The sequence below is a fragment of the Vipera berus genome, assembly GCF_964194415.1.
Source record: "Vipera berus genome assembly, chromosome: 2".
NCBI classification, from domain to species: Eukaryota; Metazoa; Chordata; class Lepidosauria; order Squamata; family Viperidae; genus Vipera; species Vipera berus.
The window spans coordinates 175,086,920-175,107,653 of NC_138203.1; the positions used below are offsets into that span (position 1 = coordinate 175,086,920).

General features: G+C 37.5%; 1 protein-coding gene across 2 annotated transcripts in view; it reads left to right on the forward strand.

Annotated features, from left to right (window-relative positions):
• TBCD (tubulin folding cofactor D) overlaps window positions 1-20,734 on the forward strand; it is a 176,856-nt gene that overhangs the window by 15,105 nt on the left and 141,017 nt on the right. For both annotated transcript variants that reach the window (XM_081320970.1, XM_081320971.1), the window contains exons 6-8: window positions 487-633; window positions 1,305-1,360; window positions 7,857-7,989. In XM_081320970.1, coding sequence (XP_081177096.1) covers window positions 487-633; window positions 1,305-1,360; window positions 7,857-7,989 — 336 coding nt within the window. The remainder of the gene's footprint in view (window positions 1-486; window positions 634-1,304; window positions 1,361-7,856; window positions 7,990-20,734) is intronic.

The following is a 20,734-nucleotide window of genomic DNA, read 5'->3' on the forward strand; positions in this document are numbered from 1 at the left end:
TACATGGTCACAATTCTTTTTTGTTTCTGAGTTGCAGTTTGAATATTATCTATTAACTTGGTAAAAGTTAATGGGTTGGCAAAACTGTTTCAGAATTTGTCTACTAATGGGTCTTTGCAAGAGATAAACAAAATATGTCAAATGCAAGATGTTTTGAGCTACAAACAGTTTTTTTCAAGTTTGAAACAAGCTATTCCAAGTGCTAGGAGCACTTCAGATATCAGAACGCATTTTGAGATTGAAATGTTTTGCATTCAAAGTATTTTGCCATAACTCTAGTGTTTATGTTTATATTACCTTTGAGTTCAACATAATCCAAATCCTAACATAACCAAATATGTCTCATTTTTTCTCATATTTGTCTTAATTTATTATCTATTTTCTATCTCAATTTTGCAAGTAGAAATAGTTTTTACACTGTACACTGGAGGTTTTCTGAGAATATTCACTATGTATTTTACTCTGATTCTTTTTCTGCCTTGTTAGACCTGGGAGACTCGTTACATGCTGCTGTTGTGGTTATCTGTAACATGTTTGATTCCATTTGATTTGGTACGGCTAGATGGAAATATTGCTTCCATAGAAGGATGCCCTCGTGTATCAACAATGGATCGAATTCTGGCAGTAGCAAAAGTAGGTATAGTTGCATAAAATCATGATTTTTACAATGGTTTCTTCACTTGAAAAAAGTGATTGTAACTTAATCATAAAGACAGTTCCTTTCTGCTTGATCTGGATAACTCTATGCATCTTACTATACAACTTAAAACAATCATTCAAGCTTATTGTTTACTAAATGATTTGGGGGGAATCTCATGTATAGGATCAGTTTTGATAAAGAAGGTTTGTGTCCTTTTAAAAGCCACCATGGCTTTGTTTTGATGTTGCATGCTTTATTTTCTAATTCATGACCTCTACTAACACTGTAATATGTTGCAGAGTTTAAAACAAGTATACTGTTTAAAAATAAGCATTTTATGATTCTGTGCATATAAATGTTGAAAAAGAAAGTTCAGGGGGCAATTAAAAGAAACTGTTCCTAAAGCAGTTTTGAAGACAGTTTTGTTTGCAAGTGCCTATCCTCCACATCTTTGAATTTTGCAGATTGTTTGGTACTTTATTTATATGCTAACTTAACATTCTATATAAAAATGTTTTTTTTAAATTATCCTTCTCAAATTTCTCAACTTTTCATCCATCCTGGCTTGCATATGCACATACACATTAAGTAAACTTTTTCCATATAATTTATTTTGTATGACCAATTTTAATAAATTTCAACTCAAATCTGTTCTTACTTTTAGTCATACCTTGTTGTAAGTGATAAGTCTCGTGATGCAGCTGCGGTCCTGGTCTCAAAGTAAGTTTCTTGTGCTGATAGAGAAGAATATAAAACTTCTTCTTAAAAAATGTACCATTATCAATAAGGCTAGACTTGTTCCATTGGGCAGTCGTATACATTTGCAATATGAATAAGTAAGCCCTTAAGTCAATATACACAATTGCAGTATGAGAATTTGCTTCAGGGTAAGAAGTAAGCTTACTAATGGTGCCAACTCTGTAGTAATTTTCTTCATTAAATATAATCCTTTACTTACGATCAGCCACATAGCAACAGGTCAAGTTATGATCCCAAAAATGGGGTTGAAGTGCCGATAGCCAGGCTTCCTCCACAGTCATGTGACTGAACTTCAGGTGCTTGGCAGCACAGCTGCATTTATGGCTATTTCCAGCATTCTAGATTTATGTGATCAGGTTTTAGGATGGTTTTGCCGAAAACCAGTACTTTCTTCTGATTTTCATAAATCTATGCTCATAGTGAACCATTGGTTCGTGTAATGATCACCACATTTGCTTTACGACTACCACAAAAAAGATTGCAAAATTGATTGACATACAACTATCATGAGCAGTCTCCATTTTGGTTCCTATGTCGAGGACTATATAAAGAAGGGGTAAGCCTTCAGAATTTTTTCATGGACAAAGTTGCTCAAAAGTATTTTTCTATTGCCGTCCCTGCCAATAAAGTTGACAATATGGCAAATTCATCAGTTGTGTAGGGTTGGTGTGTCTATATGTAAATGCTATTTATATGTTTAATGAAGGGTGGGGAAATCAGTGTGGTCGCCAATTTGAGTAACAAAATATGTAGAAATAGAGAGCCCCCCCCCAACTTGTTTCTTTTTCTTAGTGAAGTTGTAGGCATTGTGATTTGGAGTCACTCTTGCTTCCAAGAAAGAATACTATGAGGTTTTCTTAGTCTCCACCTAAGCTATAGGAGGGTAGAGTGGGAGACAAGACTGCCAGCCATAATGGCTGCAATATTAAGCTTTGTTATAACTAATAGAGAGTCTAAGAAAGCTAACTTAAATCCTCAACATTTGTCATTTCTCTTAATATTTTCTGATTAACTCCCACCATTTCATGGCTTCTGGAGACAACTAAGTATAGTCAGTTCACGTATGATTGATTCTTCATCTCCTCTTCCCCATCCCACAAATGTTTGTTTACTTGAGCATCCTTGTAGCATAGCAATACCTTTCCCCCCTTTCTAGCGATCCTGTTCTGACTGCAGTCTTACAGTGCTGAACTATTATTATAAAAAATGTGTACATGTAAATGACATTCAGATATTTCAGTACCATGGAAATTCAATGAGTTATCCCAAATTAAATACAGTATTTTTCATAACTCTGCTAAAAAGTGAGATGCATTAGCCAGGTTATTAGGGATTTCTATCAAATCATCTGTCTTAGTAGGATCTTTTTTATGTTAAGAGTCAAAAAATACTGTAAATAGTAATAGTAGTAATAATAGTAATAATAATAAAGTGATTATGATGATATAAAGTTGGTGTTGACTCTTAGCAATCAACACCATGATGATTTCCTCCATGATGATCTGTTCCTATTTTGGTTTTTCAGATCTTCTAACAGTAGACCTCTTACCACTGTAACTGACCATTTTTTCTGGTCATCCAGTTCTTTCCTTTTCCAGCATTAGAGCCATTTCTAGAGAGCTTGGTCTTGCATAATGTGTCCAAATAGGATAATTTAAGACTGCAATAAAAGATAGACCAGTATACAAATGAAATGCATTTGTCTTTGTATTAAGGGTATGCAGAACAATTAATAGTTTTGAGACATCATGCCAACATTTGTTAAATACCTTCAATGACTTAACTCTTCTTCCCTCCACACTGATGTTTGTTTCAAATTAACAACAAAATCGTGACAAAAATACATGAAGTGGATTGTTTCCTCCATGGTATTGTTTGCTTTTTCTTTAGCTAATTATTTTTTGTATTCCATTTTTATTGTTGTTTGCAACCAGAGTTGTGACAAGTCAAATGGCCTTACAAATAAAAGGATTTATAAATTATTATTTTTTTTTTATTGAAAAGTTTTAAAAATACAGTTTTCCTTTAAGAAACCCCCTTCCCCCTCCCTCCTCCCCTCCCTACCTCCCCCCTTCCCCCCCCTCCCCCCCTCCCTCCTCCCCCCCCCACCTCCCCCCAACCCCCCTCCCCCCCCGGACTTCCCAGAGCTAAATACAAGGTATATATATATAAAAAAGCAATCATAAACAACCATATACTAACAACTATAAATTCTAAAATCCATCACTCTCTAACTTATATAGGATCAAACAAAACTTAGCATTATTAAATATATATAGAAGACAAAATAAAAAAAGAAAAAAGAAAACGAAAGAAGACTTATTCAAATGCTAGATAAAACTTCTTGACCCTATACTTATTCTGGATAAACTCAATCCATTTTCTCCATTCCATAATATAATGTTCTTGCGAGTAATCTTTCAAATAGGCCGAAATCTTCGCCATCTCTGCCAAGTCGGAAACCTTTAAAATCCACTCTTGTATAGTCGGCAGTTCCTCTTTCTTCCAATATTGACCTATCAAAAGTCTTGCTGCCGTAACTAAATTCAACATCAACTTAGAGTCCACAACTGTAGCGTCAACAATTATTCCCAACAAAAAAAATTGCGGACAAAACTTTATCCTCCGTTTAAAAATCTTCTGCATATTCCACCAGACTTTTATCCAAAAAGCCTTGACCTTTTTACATGTCCACCATATGTGAAAATATGTTGCCTCTTCATCACCACACCTCCAACATTTAGGCTGATAATTCGGATACATACTTGCAAGCTTTTTAGGATCTAGATGCCATCTATAAAACATTTTGTAAAAGTTCTCTCTTAAACTTTGAGCTTGAGTGAATTTTACATTCCTCACCCAGATCTTTTCCCACGTGTCCATTGTAATAACTTCCTGAATGTTTTGGGCCCATTTTATCATACAATCCTTAACAAGCTCTGTTTCTGAATCGATCTCTATCAATGCAAGATATATCCGTTTAATATGTGCTGGTCCTTGATTTCTAATTTGCTTTATCAAATTTTCATCAGTCGTTGCAAATCCATTTTTTTGGTCTTCTTTCCACCTGGCCTGTAACTGAATATATTGAAACCAAGTCTGAACAACCTTCTCTTCTCGCAAGAAACTATATGATTTCAAGCACCAAATATTCCTTTCCAAACTTAAAATTTCCTTGTAAGTAGTCTCATCATGTTTGAAACCAGCATGTATATTTTCTATTGCGTGTTTTGGGATTGCCCACAATGGTATCTTGCTGCTTAACTTATGTCTATACTTCTTCCAAACTCTCAGCAATGCCTGTCTTAAAATATGCATCCTAAACACAGTATCTACCTTCTTATCATACAACAAATATGCATGCCAGCCAAACAACAGATCATGGCCCTCAAGATTTAATAACCTCGATTGTGTCAAATTAATCCAATCACTTATTCCTACTAGTGCAGCAGCTTCATAATATAATTTAAAATTAGGCATTTTAAGGCCACCTCTCTCACGAGTATCCTGCATAATCTTAAGTTTAACTCGTGGCTTTTTCCCTGCCCACAAGGATTTATAAATTATTTTAATAATGCTTTACAACTACATGTAATAATGCTTAATTTTTTGGACAGGCTTTACACTGGTAAAAATGCTCAGAAGTTACAACTTAGCTGTACTATATAATGGGACTATATTAAAATATGGTTTTCTAAAAATTATGTAGAAAATAGATCTACCTTCACAGTTTATGAACATATAATCTAGGGTCACATATGGTTTGAAAATTGTTAAAAGTCTTTGGATCTCCTATAATTACAGCAATTACAGCAAAAGTCCCATTAAAGGCTATCAGAGATATTACAACCTTGATCAAATAAGCCAATTCTGTATTCCTTTTCTGTATTTTTAAAATCTTGGTTTTTAATCCCTTCAAATAGTGTTCTCAAGCTTGATTTCTTTTCATCTTCTCTTGGTCTCCTCTCAGAATATCCTTCAAAATTTTAACAGATTTTTATAAATCCAGTAAAAGAAAAGTTATCCAAATAATACTTGTCTCTCTTTTTCAAGTATCAAGACATCATCTTGTTTCATTTGTATATTTGGTACATCCTCCATACTTTTCCATGTCATTCTTGTATGTTTAAATGCATATTAAAATCAGTCTCAATCTTATTTGGTATAGCTTGTTCTTCTTTTGAAAGAACATATTCATGCCATTCATCTATGATATTAGATATTTTTAAAATTAATGTCCGAGTCTATTGTTCACAAGTCTCCATAAAAGATCCACTGTTAAAGTATTTTGCTTCATTCTATTCTAGTGTGTCAAATCTGAAATTCTTCATTTATTGTCATCTTTAATTTCCTCTATTTCCCTCTAGTGTCCAACATTCAAAGTCCTAGATTATCATGTTTTCCAAACCAAAGCAACTACAGTTTCCCTTGGGAAAACTTCTTATGATTAATTTCATATTCTTATTTCAAATCCATCTGGCTCTTTAGGCAAATTTGGAACATTCCAAAATCAACACTCTAAACACTTTTTGGCTGTTTATTCCAAAAATTAATATTTTTCTAAATCCTTAAATTTGCATTTAAATATATATTTCACAAAGGAGGAGACTCACCCAGTGAATGCAATAAAAACATTGTTCTGAAGGTTCTTATTATTTCAAAAGCAGTAAAAAATAACTCCAAAGGTGATTAAGAAATGGGGCTCAATTGAGCTGTGCCACAACTCTGAGCTTAGGTGGAATATTCCCTTGATTCCCAGTTGCTCAAGTCACAGACCAATTGAAAAACCTCAGTTCTTGCAGTTTAATCAGAAGGATCAGCTGTTCAGGATACATGTGGGTGATCTCACAATCTCTCCTTTTTCCGGAGAGATTTCATCACCCTGGATCCAGGATCCAGCCACTGATGTCTTCCATAAACACTATCCTGCTTTGGCAGAGATGTCTTTAAGATGCCATGAGCTCACCAGAAGTGTCTTCCAAGTCATTTTTTAAATATACACAATTTATATTAAGTGCCAAGGCATATTGGAATGTTTTGCACGTCCATTTATATATTGCTTTAGATTTACAGAAATTATTGCAAATCCATTGAAAATATATTTGATAAAACAATACAGCAATATGAAGCCGGTAATCCACATTAATATTGCTTTTGTTAATAAAACAAACCAGAAGTCAGACATTCCATCCGTTGGTTTCCTATACTATTCATTTAGAAGAATCATATATAAAAAATAATTTTTGCTCCTTATTTATTTTACATAAACTTTATATCCCATATTTCATAGAGGATTCCAAGGTAATGTACATAGTATTCTTTTTTCCCCTATTATGAAACCATTTGAGGTAGATTGAAATAAGAGAGTGACTGGCCCAAAGTCATCCAGTGAGCTTCTGTGGTTGTGAATAAACTTGAACATAGGGAAACTTGGGGAAAGACCAATACTATAACAATATTGGCTTTCTAATCAAGATCAGCTTGCAAAAAAGCAGGGTCACCCTTCTTTATTTTGCCACTAGCTTTTATATAATATGACACTAGGTGGCAGGTTCATGCAAACTTAGCTAATTTTTTTTTTAAAAAAAAACAACCTAAGGGTTGGAGCTTGCTAATTTTTGAATGCCAAATCATCAGCACATTTCTGGACTGTAGGCTAGTTGGCAAAGGTAAAAGAAATCCAAAAAACAAAAAACAGGAAAAAGGTAATTACAAATAACTTCCATATTGTTACCAAGAAAATTATATGAATGTGTCCATATATTCACTCTGCATTAAGATTAGCTTGAGGAAGATTTACCTTCCCTACTAGTAGAAAAAGAAGATTTGGAGAAAGTTACTTCTTTTCTGTTCCAGTGGAACAGCTTACCCCCAGAAATCGTGGGCATTCCATCACTGGAGATTTTTAAGAGACTAGACATTCACCTGTCTGAGATGTATAGGTTCTCCTGCTTGAGCAGGGGGCTGGACTAGAAGACCTCCAATGTCCCTTCCAGCTCTATTCCTATTCTATTCCTATTCTATTCTATTCTATTCTATTCTATTCTATTCTATTCTATTCTATTCTATTCTATTCTATTCTATTCTATTCTATTCTATTCTATTCTATTCTATTCTGAAAATTGTGTGTTATGGGAAAATGGGAAATACACTTTTTAAACCGTAGTTTCAAAAAATGATTATGCTATAATTGATTTTCTATTTTCCTTTCCTCCACCATTTCAAGACAATTTGATGTGTACTGTGACAATATTTGGGCATTATGACCTTCTTTAGAAAAGATAAAGTTAAAGAACTGACAGTTGGAATGTTCCCGTTTGAAATATGTTGGAAAGCATCCATTGGACAATTGCCTTTAGGAAAAAAAAACCAGTTTGCCTAACAAGAAAAATGTGTTACCAGTTGAATTACTCTGAATAGGTAACTTGCACAACATGTGTTTTTTCTTTGTATGTAGGTTTATTACCCGTCTTGATGTCAGACAAAAAAGAATGGCAGACTTCCTGGATTGGACCCTTTCAACATTATCTAAATCCTCTTTTCAGACTATTGAGGGGACTATTGTAATGGATGGCATGCTTCAATCCCTGGTAAACAGTTGTTTTCAAAGATAATCCCATTTTTCTTTTCTAAATGCTATTTTTAACTGTCAACTCCCTTCATCATTGGAAGTATTTCCAAATATAAGTTTCTAAATTATATGTGGTTGCCAGAACATGGAACAAAATTTCTCTGCTACTCTTGCATATGTGGCAAGAGAAATCTGCAAGTTTTCTCCCTTGTATAATGAAGAAAACTATTAGAGCTCTTGTCAAGCACAAACTATCAAATCCACGCTCAAAGAGTTCAATTAACTATTTATAATATGTGCAAGCCTATAATACAGGAATCTTCTTAGACTGGCGATTTGCACCTGAATCAGACTAGCTAAGGCTCAATAGCCTTCTAAGACAGTCAGACTTCATCCTCTTATGCTTACGTAGGGATTCCAGACTAAGTCCTCATTTGACTCCTCCCCTTAGCTCAACCAGTCTCTCTCTAGCAGTATAAAAAATATTTATACATCCCTAAAGAATATTTACTTTTATTGCAAAAGTAAGATAAAACAATGGATTGCACATATCAACTGACAAAAAGGTTTAGATAATGATAATCATTCATGGACATTATTAATCACTTATTTAGTTTTGAATGTAACACTATTTACAAACCAGCTAAGATAAATTGTTAGGCATCTCAATTGATCACTAGTCTGAGAATGAGATGTATTCCTATATGCTCCCTCCTTCCTGCAGTATGTAGCTTTCACACTTCTAATTTGGCTTATTCAACTACTAATCTAGGACAACTGAACTGAGAAACTAGTTTATGTGCTTATTAACTTTAAGGAAATCTTGGTTTATTAATATCTTTTTATATATTGGCATAAACATGAACTTTTTATGTCCTGCTGCTTCATATGTGTATTGACCACATCCAGTTTGTAGGTATTACTGTGGATTCAGTGTTGAAGAAGATGGTTAAAAAACAACATTCTTCTATTCATCCTCTGCTTCGTTCATTATTCAAACCGTTGACCTATTGAGTTCTTTTACAGATAGGAACAAATTACATCCATTTAGTAGCTAGAGAAAGAGGTATTAGAATAGAGGGCTTTGTCTGCTTCGGATGTGCCAGTATCTCAAGAGTAGAAAGTAAGAACAAAGCCTTACTTGCTCCATCCTTCAACTCTAGAAACCTTCTGTGATTATGTGAAATTGTAGTACTAGTGAAACTAATTTTCCTATTAGTAGGGGGAAAAATTCAGGTGCTTTTCTTTGTTCTTTAAAAGAAGAGGAAAAAGAAACATGTTACATTTTGTATTGGCAAAGTTTAAGAGTTAAAAGTTTTCCTCATCTACTTAACAAAGCCTGCTGCTGCTGCTGCTGCTTGATGAAACTTGTAGGATGCATATTACCTTAATATTAGTCATATGTTCTTTGTTCTATGTGGTTTTATTCCACCTGTTATTAGAGTGGGTTAAGTGAAACAGGTGAAAACTGAACATGTTGAATCGAAACTTGAACGAGATGTAATTTTCTTGAAACTAGAGACTTGCTCATAAAGATATTTTCCTTTCTTTACAGGAATGGCTCAAGTATTAAGCAATTTTATTGATTTGGTAGCCATTTAACTAATTCTTCCTTTGAAAAGAAGGGCTTTTGAAGGTGGTCAATATTTTTTCCCTTTCATGATTAAAGATTACTTTATAAGGAATAGGCAATTGGTATTGCATTCACTGTTAGAGAAATACTTGAGAAAAAATAAACAATTTATAAATATAAATCAAATTAATTTTGCTTACTATATTCAAGTACACTTTCTATAATTTTATATTGGTTATCCTTTCATAGATAACAGTATTTGGCTTATTAGGCTAATTTTGAATGAAATTCAAAATTGTTTTAAAGAGGATATTAATCTGGCTCTTCCATTTTTGATTGTCCCAGTTTTTGTGGCTTTAAAGTGCTAAACGGTAATAGAAACAGGTTTGCTTGGTGTTTTGGCCATTCTCTTTTGATCTTTCATGGTCTGTTCTTAATTGCAACAAAAATGGTTTGTGATCGCAACATGCTTTGGACAAGTATAGATAGCAGCCAATGGCTACTTTCCAGTATTTCTTTTTCCTTAGTTGTAAGATAGTCCAGCCTTAGTCCAGCCTTGCCATATTTGAGAAGGAAAAAGAAATTACTGCTTTGCATTAAAATAATGTGAAAATAAATATTTAAAAAAATCTTTTTTAAAAAAAGAAGGTAGCAATTGTCTTCATCTGCCAATGAAATTATAGATATTTTAGTGTAAGTAGTAGTTGGGAAAAATACTCTTCTCTCAAATGTTCATTTCCCCCCCCCCTCAAAGTATTTTTTGTCGGTACCGTTGAAAATTTGTGAAATAATGGCAATTGGTTTTAGAGAATAAGAGAAAGGTGACAGTGAAGCTGAAGCAAAAATAATTTGTTTAAGATTATCCTGTGAGTCGAAGTTTAGTAGTATTTTTGATATCAGGTTGGTAGACAATATTTGAGATCTTAAAATGTAGATTACCAGATGTATAATGGCTTGACAGTACTGAATTAAATATATAATTATTTGCATCAAATAGGTTTTGAATAATAACTGTCCTCGGCCAGATGTCACATAATAATTTCACATTTCAGAATTTAGCTGATCCTTAGATGTTTGAAGTAAAAAATAGTTTTAACATATGAAAGGTGATTATGAAATTGACAGTGAAATAGTATACTAAAATGGACCTGGATATTATATAAGACATTGATCTTATTAAAATATATAACGGTCAAATGTATTATAATGATATAATTGCAGAAAATCAATTTGCTGACCTGTTTAGATAGTACTTTTATATCCAAGTGATTCATCCTTCGTTAAACTTTATAAACTCTTAGAGACTATTTATATATCTTTCTGCAGTGGAGCTGCATATTTCAAATTTGACATCATTGTGCTTATGTGAGTTTTCTTCAATACCTTATAAGATGTATAACAGGGATTAAGCTATCTGTGACTTTCCAAATGTTAAACTGAAATTCAAAGCAGCTCCAGCTGGGCTAGCCAGGAAAATTCAACAAATTGGAAGTCTCTGCTTTCCAGTCCTGATTTTTAAAAACAAAATCATTTCACTGAGTAACCATGTTTATTAGTATAGTTTATTACAGAAACTACCAGTAATGCTGGCTCTTACCTCATGGAATCAAACTTACCAATGCATTAAATGAATACAAGGGATCCCATTTTCTTAGTGAGGACAAGAGATATGAGTATATAAAATATCAGAACCCCTTCAGAAATATTATTTCCTGAATTAATTGTGGCAAGTTTGTATTTTACTGTTTAATTCGTCTTTAAAGGCATATGCTGCTAAATACTGACAGTTCTTGTTGAAACATGCACTGTGCGTTTCACAACATGATTCCACTTATGGGCTTGTTCTTCTGCACCTGTTGATAGGACACCTGTTGTGAAAGAACGTATTACTAACAGGTAGCACAACTTTTATCTCTTTCAAATACAGGTTTCAAATATGTCATGTCTGTGTTATAATTAAAAGGCAGCATTACTTGTGCAGTGTACGCTCTATGTTTACTGGTGATACCTGCCTTCAGTAACTATATCAATGATTCACAACTGCCTGGTGGGTGGGTGCTTATGATAACACAGATTTTAAAAACCCCATACTAAACTCCAGACTGTAGTAAGGGAGAGAAATGTTAAATTCTTACTTTATTACCTGCTCAGATTCTATTGATTAATTGCTCCCAGTCTTTTATATATGCAAGTTCACTGTAAAAATGTTAGAAGATGACTTTGGATGTTGTTATGTATTCTGTGTAGTTTAGCCATGAGATTTTGATATAGATGCTTTGTTTATATGTGCATAGAATTGGTTTCAAACCTACCATTTATCTAATTGTAAGAAACATCTGATTTAGGTCTTTGGATTGATAGACTTGCTTTTAAACATGCCTCGTGTATTAACAAATGTTTTGCTAGCCCTGCAGGGTGTAGCACTCTAGCTTGCATGATAGGGATGTTTTCATCTTGGAGTAGCCTGGGGCATAGAAACTTAAGTTATAGTTAATTTATTTTAATAGAGATACACTAGACAATATGAGTAATAGGGTTAAAATAATGCACCCTTGCTAGTAAGTAAGTAAAGCAGCATATCTTAAGAGCTATTTTTATTTGTGTCAAAGAAAAAGCATTTTCTCTGCAAGCTTTCTGTGCTTTAACCATTGTTTGGTAATAGTTGTGTGCTCTTGTAGATTATGCCTCAGGTAAGAAATAGCTCTGCTATGCAGTTTTTTAGTCTTAGAGGCACAAAAACAGATCTGTAGCTCTGAGTTTTGAACATAATCTTTGCTTGCTTTTAACTCATTGTAAGTATCTTGATTTCAAGCAATGAGCTGAAATTTTGTTGCCTTCAATTACTTAAAATTAGTGAACATATCTGTCAATTAGGAAAGTGCAAAATAGGTTTCTAAGATGCTTTCTCACTTGTACCTTTTCAATTTGCTATTAAAATGGGAGCCCAAACACTATGCATTTTCCCCTTTTCACTAGCAGTGCATTTCCAAGCTACAATCACAGTTTGGATGTGATCCAGTTTAAAGATTTTTACATGGGATTAAATCTTTTTCACTCAAATTCATCTCTGTGAATTTATAAATTTTGGATGCCAATGTTCATTTCAGATAGGAATATCGGAATGTGTTATTTTGAGACAACAGATCCATTAGCTTCTGACTGAAAGCAATATCTCAAATATTTGATAGAGAACTTTCATCTTTACCTATAAATTGTATCAACTTGTTCCAAGAAATGCTCAGTAGATGTTTGTAATATTCAATTTTTATAGCATTTAATTTGGAAAAGCTATTATGATGTAGCAGTTGGAAGGTTGGATTAGAAGTGAAGACTGTTTAACATTCCCACTCAATCATGAAGCTCAGTGCGTAATTTGGACCAAATGCCAACTAACCCAGAATATGGAACTATAATGCGGTTTGTTTATCTTTTGGATTAGCTTTATTGATAGACCAGGGTGTTATGGCTTGTTCAACAAACATAGTTTAAACAGTTGTCTTATCTGTAAGAATATATTCCCAGCCCAACCTGTGTCACAGAGTTCTAACAAATTTTGCTGGAAGAAAGAACAAAGAAACTTGAGTGCCTGCTTTGAGTTTCTGATAGAAAGACATTATGCAACTACAATACATAAATATGTTTAGTGAACAACTTGAATTGTGATTTAGCTTTTGCAGGCTATGGGCTTAAGGAAGATACTAGAAGGGAATTTTCTCATTCTTTCCATTCCTTTTGCCACCTTTAGCTCCCATGAAGTTAGTACTCCTTCAGTCAAATGTAGTGGAAGTTTGGAAGAAGTAGAGAGAAGAAAAAAAATCTAAACTGAAAAAAAGTTCCCTTGTGTTAAAGGACCTACTTATTTGAAGTATTTTTGTTTGTTTGCTTCTGGTCAACCTAACCTAACTCCTTTCCTAGCTTGTGCCATGTATTTTGTCTATTTTTCTTGGGTAATCATTCCTTGTATGAGTTTCCTTCCATTCTCAATTTTGACATTTTTATCCTCTCATCTTCCTAACACACTCTGTATCTCAACCAGAGTTTCCAGATTATGTGAGAATAGGAAATATTTTGTTGACAGTGAAATCCTCAGAACACTGATGTTAACAGATTAAATGAAGCATCCGAAACAGTATGGATTTAATTTCTGAGACAGAGGACTTTCATAGTAGTTTACCACTCGATACTTTCTTGTTGTTTAGCTGTGCTTCTTTCTGTTAAATTAAAGTAAGGTGAACAAATAATCCTAGGTGCAAAGACTTGTCTGCTTGACCTCTTAGAGGTGCTGAAGAGTAATTATCTACAGCATTTTCAATCCTCCCTTAAGGTTGGGCATATCTATTGCTCATAGTTTATTGGAGCCAAAGGGTAACTACAGATTCTCATCTCTGTGGCAGTAAGATGTGCCTACTGCCAAGTAATCATGCCATTTTTAATAGTGATGATTTGTATAGCTTGGGGAAGATGTCCCAGAGGTAATGCTGATTCTTACATCTATGTGGGTTATGCAGACAATTAGGAGGTGTGTCAGGTTTTTCCCTGATTACTAAGAAACTAGTTTTTGTTTGTATCTTGCATCATGTTATTACAAAAGCAACAAAACCAGATTTGATATTTCTATTGTTGGGATACGCCAATGATTTTTCTCTAATTTGTAGGTACTATAATTATTTAAAGGAGAGGTAGCTAGATTCTTCTCAACTGGTTGGTTAGTGTTACGTCTCCCCACAAATGGTAAAGAAATGTGATGTGACTTAGAAATGCCTAAAGCGTACAACTGGAACTTTAACATGAAGTTCTGTGGATGTTAAAGGTTCTAAACAAGAGGGTAAATCAACCTATTCATTTCCTAATCAAAAGTTTTCTTCTATTTAAGCCTTGTACTACTTTTGATGTTGGTTGTTGTAAAAGGAATTTGTCTAAGTGATATCTTTAAATCTTTTCATCACTTCCAGAAACAAGGCACAATAATAATAATAATAATAATAATAATAATAATAATAATAATAATAATAATAATAATTATTATTATTATTATTATTATTATTATTATTATTATTATTATTATTATTATTATTATTATTTTATTTATATACCGCCCTTCTCCCGAAGGACTCAGGGTGGTGAACAGGGCAAGCATAAAAAATACAGAGTTACAAAAGTTAAAAAAGGATTAAATATATGCCCATTAAAAACAGTAAATACAAATATTAAAATAACAATAAAAACCCCACCCATCCCCCATCAGGCCAGGCCGGCTTGTTCAAATAAGAATGTCTTTAGATCGCGACGGAAGGAGCGAAGATCGGGCACCATCTGGAGCTCAACTGGTAACTGATTCCATAGCTCCGGGGCGCCCACAGAGAAGGATCTCCCCCTGGGGGCCACCAATCGACATTCTCTGATTGGTGGCACCCTGAGGAGGCCCTCTCTGTGGGAACACACAGGGCGAAGGGAAGTTGATGCCGGCAGCAGGTGTTCCCTAAGGTACTCCGGACCCATGCCATGTAGGGCCTTAAACACCATTACTAGTACCTTGAATCTCACCCGGAAGACAACTGGCAACCAATGCAGCTCGCGGAGCAGAGGTGTGACATAGGAGTACCGGGAGACTCCCAACACAACTCTCGCGGCTGCATTCTGTACCAGTTGGAGCCTCCGGGTGGTCCTCAAGGGCAGCCCCATGTAGAGAGCGTTGCAGTAGTCTAGACGAGAGGTCACGAGCGCGTGAGTGACCGTGCATAAGTCATCCCGGTCTAGATAGGGCCGCAACTGGCGTACCAGGCGAACCTGGGCGAAGGCCCCCCTAGTCACAGCCACTATGTGGTCTTCCAGAGTGAGCCGTGAATCTAGGAGGATTCCCAAGTTGCGAGCCCTATCTACGGGGGGTAATAGTTCACCCCCAATAGAGAGAGATGGAATATCCGGAATAACCCGGGATGCAGGTATGCAAAGCCACTCAGTCTTGTCGGGGTTGAGTTGAAGTCTGTTCCTCCCCATCCAGACCCGAACCGCCTCCAGGCAATGGGACATCACGTCGAGGGCATCACTGGGGTGGTTTGGGGTCGAAATGAAAAGCTGGGTATCATCAGCGTACTAATGATACCCAACTCCAAAGCCACGAATGATCTCACCCAGCGGTTTCATATAGATGTTAAACAGGAGAGGCGAGAGGACCGACCCCTGAGGAACTCCACAAACGAGAGACCTCGAGGTCGACCTCTGCCCCCCTGTCAACACCGACTGCGAACGTCCCAGGAGATAGGAGGAGAACCACTGCAAAACCGTGCCTCCCACTCCCAATCCCCTGAGACGCCGCAGCAAGATACCATGGTCGATGGTATCGAAAGCCGCTGAGAGGTCTAATAGGACTAGGACAGAGGAATATCCCCTGTCCCGAGCCCTCCAGAGATCATTCACCAGAGTGACCAATGCCGTCTCCGTGCTGTACCCGGGCCTGAAACCTGATTGGTACGGATCTAGATAATCCGCTTCATCCAGGACCAGAGGGAGCTGATGCACCACCACACTCTCAACAACCTTCGCAAGAAAGCGAAGGTTGGAGACCGGACGAAAGTTGTTCAACACAGCTGGGTCCAAGGCAGGCTTCTTGAGGAGAGGCCTCACCACCGCCTCTTTTAAGACGGCGGGGAAACTACCCTCACTCAAAGAAGCCGATATAACTGCGTGGAACCAGCTTCGTGTCCTCTCCCGGGCTGCATAAACCAGCCAGGAAGGGCACGGGTCCAATAAACATGTGGTGGAGCTCAGCCTCCCCATAATCCTGTCCACTTCCTCCGGAGTCACAGAATCAAACTCCTCCCAGGTAATATCGACAAGACCACCCGTGTCCTGATCTTCAGACTCTGCCCAGTCGGAGTCCAGACCGGTTCGAATCCGAGCGATTTTGTCCGACAGATGTTGGTTAAACTCCTCGGCACGACCCTGCAAGGGTTCCTCCCTCACCTCTTGATTAAGGAGGGAGCGAGTCACCCTAAACAGGGCGGCCGGGCGATTATCTGCGGACGTGATAAGGGTAGCAAAGTGATTAGACCTCGCCACCCTTATCGCAGCGAGATAAGACCTAATATAGGTTCTTAGTCGCAATCGGTCGGATTCGGATCGGCTGGATCTCCAACCGCTCTCTAGGCCCCGTCTCCGACGCTTCATCTCCCGGAGCTCCGCGGAAAACCATGGAGCTCGACAGGATCTGCATCGGGTCAGGGGCCGCAAGGGTACAACTCGGTCAAGAGCCTCCGTGGCTGCCCTTTCCCAGGCTTCCACTAAGGCATCCGCCGAGTTGTAAGCGAAGGAGGCAGGTGGGGACCCCAGCGCTGCCTGGAACCTCTCAGGGTCCATTAAGCGTCTGGGGCGGTACCATCTAGTTGGTTCCAAATGCCCACAGTGGGGAGTGGCAAAATGGAAGACCAGCCGCAGGAGATGATGATCGGTCCATGACAGGGGCGTAACAATTGGGGAGCCCCCACCAAGATCATCTAACCACCGTCCAGATAAGAAAGTCAGGTCAAGGGTGTGGCCTCCCACATGAGTCGGTCCCGAAATTACTTGCGTCAGGTCCATGGCCGTCATGGAAGCCATGAACTCCCGAGCTAACTCAGATGATCCTCCCAGGGATGGTAGATTAAAGTCCCCCAAAACTATAAGTTTCGGGAACTCAATCACCAACCCAGAGAGGATATCGAGAAGCTCAGGCAGGGCTGCTGCTGCGTGACTAGGCGAAAGGTACACCAGCAGCAAGCCCAACTGCGCACCAGGGCCGCATCTCAGGAAGAGAGACTCACACCCGGCTATCTGGGGAACGGTGGCCTCCCGCGGACACAAGGTCTCCCTCATAACAACCTCCACTCCCCCACCCCTACCCTGAGCCCGAGGCCGGTGTAGCACTCGGAAACCTGGTGGGCAAAGATCAACCAGAGGAATACCGCCCTCTGGGCCCAACCAAGTCTCCGTGATGCAAGCCAGGTCCGCCTGCTCACCCTCGACCAGATCCCGGACAAGAGGAGCTTTATTAGCAACAGACGTGGCGTTCAAGTACACCAGCCGGAGCTCAGGAGGCTGCACATCCTCGCTCCCGGGACCTCGGGGAAGAGACAGAGGGTCGGAGCGCCTCACCGCTTGTAGATAGCGGAGAGGCCTTCCCTGAGATCAATACGGCCCTCTGTTCCTACACCTGCTGCCATTCCCTAACGTCGTGGGAATGGGTAGTCCCACGACCTGCCCTGGAGCCCCGGAGGCAACCGCCCCCTGCTCCTCCCCCCCGTGATCAATCCCGGACCTGGCCTGAACAGCGGTTGTTGGACTGCCCCCCATGTCCAAACGACCAAAAGAAATTCCCTCCCCCTTCCCTAACCCCCAAAAAAATTTAGATAAAAAAATATGTGTGAATTCAATATTTTCTAATAATTTCTGTACAATATTATTGATTCTCTACACTACGGTGGGAAGGTAACAGCGTTCCATGCGCCTCTGGCGTCTAGTCATGCTGGCCACATGACCACGGAGACGTCCTCGGACAAGCGCTGGCTCTTCAGCTTTGAAACGGAGATGAGCACCGGCCCCTAGAGTCGGAAACGACTAGCACGCATGTGCGGGGGAACCTTTACCTTTTTATATGTGATATTTAGCTATCTTTTATACAATATTTATTTAAATAATTCAACTGCTGGGAAATTAATCATTTCTCAAAGAATTTTTGAGTAATCCTTGAATTATGACCACATGTTCAGCAACTGTTTGAAGTTGTGGCAGTGTTTATGCCTGTTCCCTGAAGTTATGGCTGTTGCAACGCCCTCGTGGTGTTGCATGATTTGGATACTTGGCAGCCTCCCCACACTATTGACCTCAGGGTGCTTCAACTCCCCCTCATCCATTTCCCTCCATCCCTGCCCTTTTGGCTCCTCAGCAGCGGAACTGGGGCTGAAGTAGAAGTCCAGGGTCTTCAGCAGTCTCTTTTGGCCACCATTGCCCCTCAGCCAGTACTTCAACCCCAGTGCTGCTGCTGCAGAGTGCTGCCTCAGGTCCCACATTGCAGTCAGCCACCACAGAATGAAGCCCTGCTACCCTGTGTACAGCTGGACCTAACTGCCTTACTCCTATTTGGTCTGGCCCCATGGTAGGCAACTCTATGCCAAGAGAGATTTTAGTAGATTTAATGTGGACTTCCATGGTTCATGTACTTTTTTGTCTAGTGCATTCCCATTGTATTTAACTCTCTTTCAGCATATGCAATAAAAATAAAGTTTAAATAGGTTGGCATGGGGTGTTTGTTCGTTTGTTTTTTATTTGAGGCACATGTGTGTGGTGTCTTCCCCTCCAGGACAATTGTTAAACTAAAAGGTTTTTGAGTAAGTTCCCCAACTAACAATACAAACCATAAATCCATCATTTTTCACAGTAAAATGTTTAGATTAAGTTATCGAAAAACATAGTTCATTTTTCATAAAGTATCCAGGGTAGCTGCCATAACTTGAAGCAATAAAATTATATTAAACATCAAAATAAGGAGCAGCAGATTTTATTAAAAAGCAAATAACCCCAAAATATTACTCAAATAATTGAACAATTTCTCCAGAACACCTATATGGTTATAATATATTAAATATGAAAATTGACGATATAGAATTTAAATTTAAAAACAGTTAACTTACATTCAGATGTGTTTATGTACAATTACATTCCATAGTATTTTGAATAAGGAATAATAAGCATTTTATTTTATTTATTTTATTTTAATTCCATTTATATCCCGCCCTTCTCCGAAGACTCAGGGCGGCTTACAAGCTTAGCAGTAGCCTTCATTCTATGTATATGCCTGCTTATTAGGGCTTTCACACACACCCCAAGCGGCATTATTACAAAGTCAGCTTAATTGCCCCCAACAATCTGGGTCCTCATTTTACCTACCTCGGAAGGATGGAAGGCTGATGGTTTCAGTCTGTCCTTTTAACTTCTTCTCACTAATTTTTATATTCTTGTCTGAAAGACATTAATTGCAAACAGCTTCTGCATGGCTGCCAGGAAAAGTGCGTGGACTTGTAGTCTTTAGGAGTTAAGCTTCACTTTTCATATATATAATAATGTTATTAAATGTTGCATTTAAAAAGATAAAAGCTAATAAAAAATTAAAAAACAAAGAAAAATAGAAAGTGCAGAAAATAAAAAAGAAAAAAAGAAAAATAGAAAAGAAAGAAAAAATAAGAATATAATAAAAAGAAAGGAAACATTAAAAAAATGATTTCCCCCTGCATTAGAACAAATATAAACAATTTTAGTAACTTATCATTTTCTCTTAACACAACAAATTATTTCTTCTTCCCTTAACTATAAATAAAACTTTTAAGCTGCATTATTCACTCCTAGATCAGCAAAACCCCAAAAAGGGTTACCAGAGATAGCAACATATGTATTTTGATATTTAAACCAACTTTATATTCCTTCTCTTTATTTTTAATGATCTTGGCCTTTAATGTCTTCAAATAATGTCCAAGAACTTGATTTCTTTTACCCCTTTCTTTATCATTTCTCACAGAATCCTTCAAAACTTTAACGTCTCTTTTGTAAATAGGAAAGTTATGCAAGTCACTCTTCAGTTTGTTATTTGTTATCTCTTTTAATTATTAAATCATCAGCTGATTTCATTGGTATTTCCAGTATATTTTCTTTTTCCATAGCATTCTTGTAATATCATTTTAGAATCCACATTCTAATCAGTTTCAGTCCTTTATGAGAGAACTTGTTCCTCTTCCATAACATCACTTATATACAGTCTATGTCATGGTTCCGACTAATAAATCCAAACAAATCAGAATTCCGAGGTTTGAAACTTTCTCAAAGAACATCTTTTTTGGATATATAATATCAGCATGATTAAAAGTGAAACCAACTGTAAAATTCCCACACGGATTCAATATAACTAAATGTAACACTTCCCACCTCCCTACTATGCCATTGATCACGCTACCAATGAGGGCAATTGGCGGGCTCCGTGACACTCCTTCCCTCCCACTTTCAGCACCTTTGGAAATGACCTTGGTTCCCACAGGACCGCTCTGTGTTTAGTCTAGCAATACTTTTGCTTTCCTTCCCCCCCCAACCTGTGTGGCAACTCAGAACGACAAAGATGGCTTCAGCCAGGTTCATTTCAGAAGATAGACAGTCTATCTATAATGGCAGC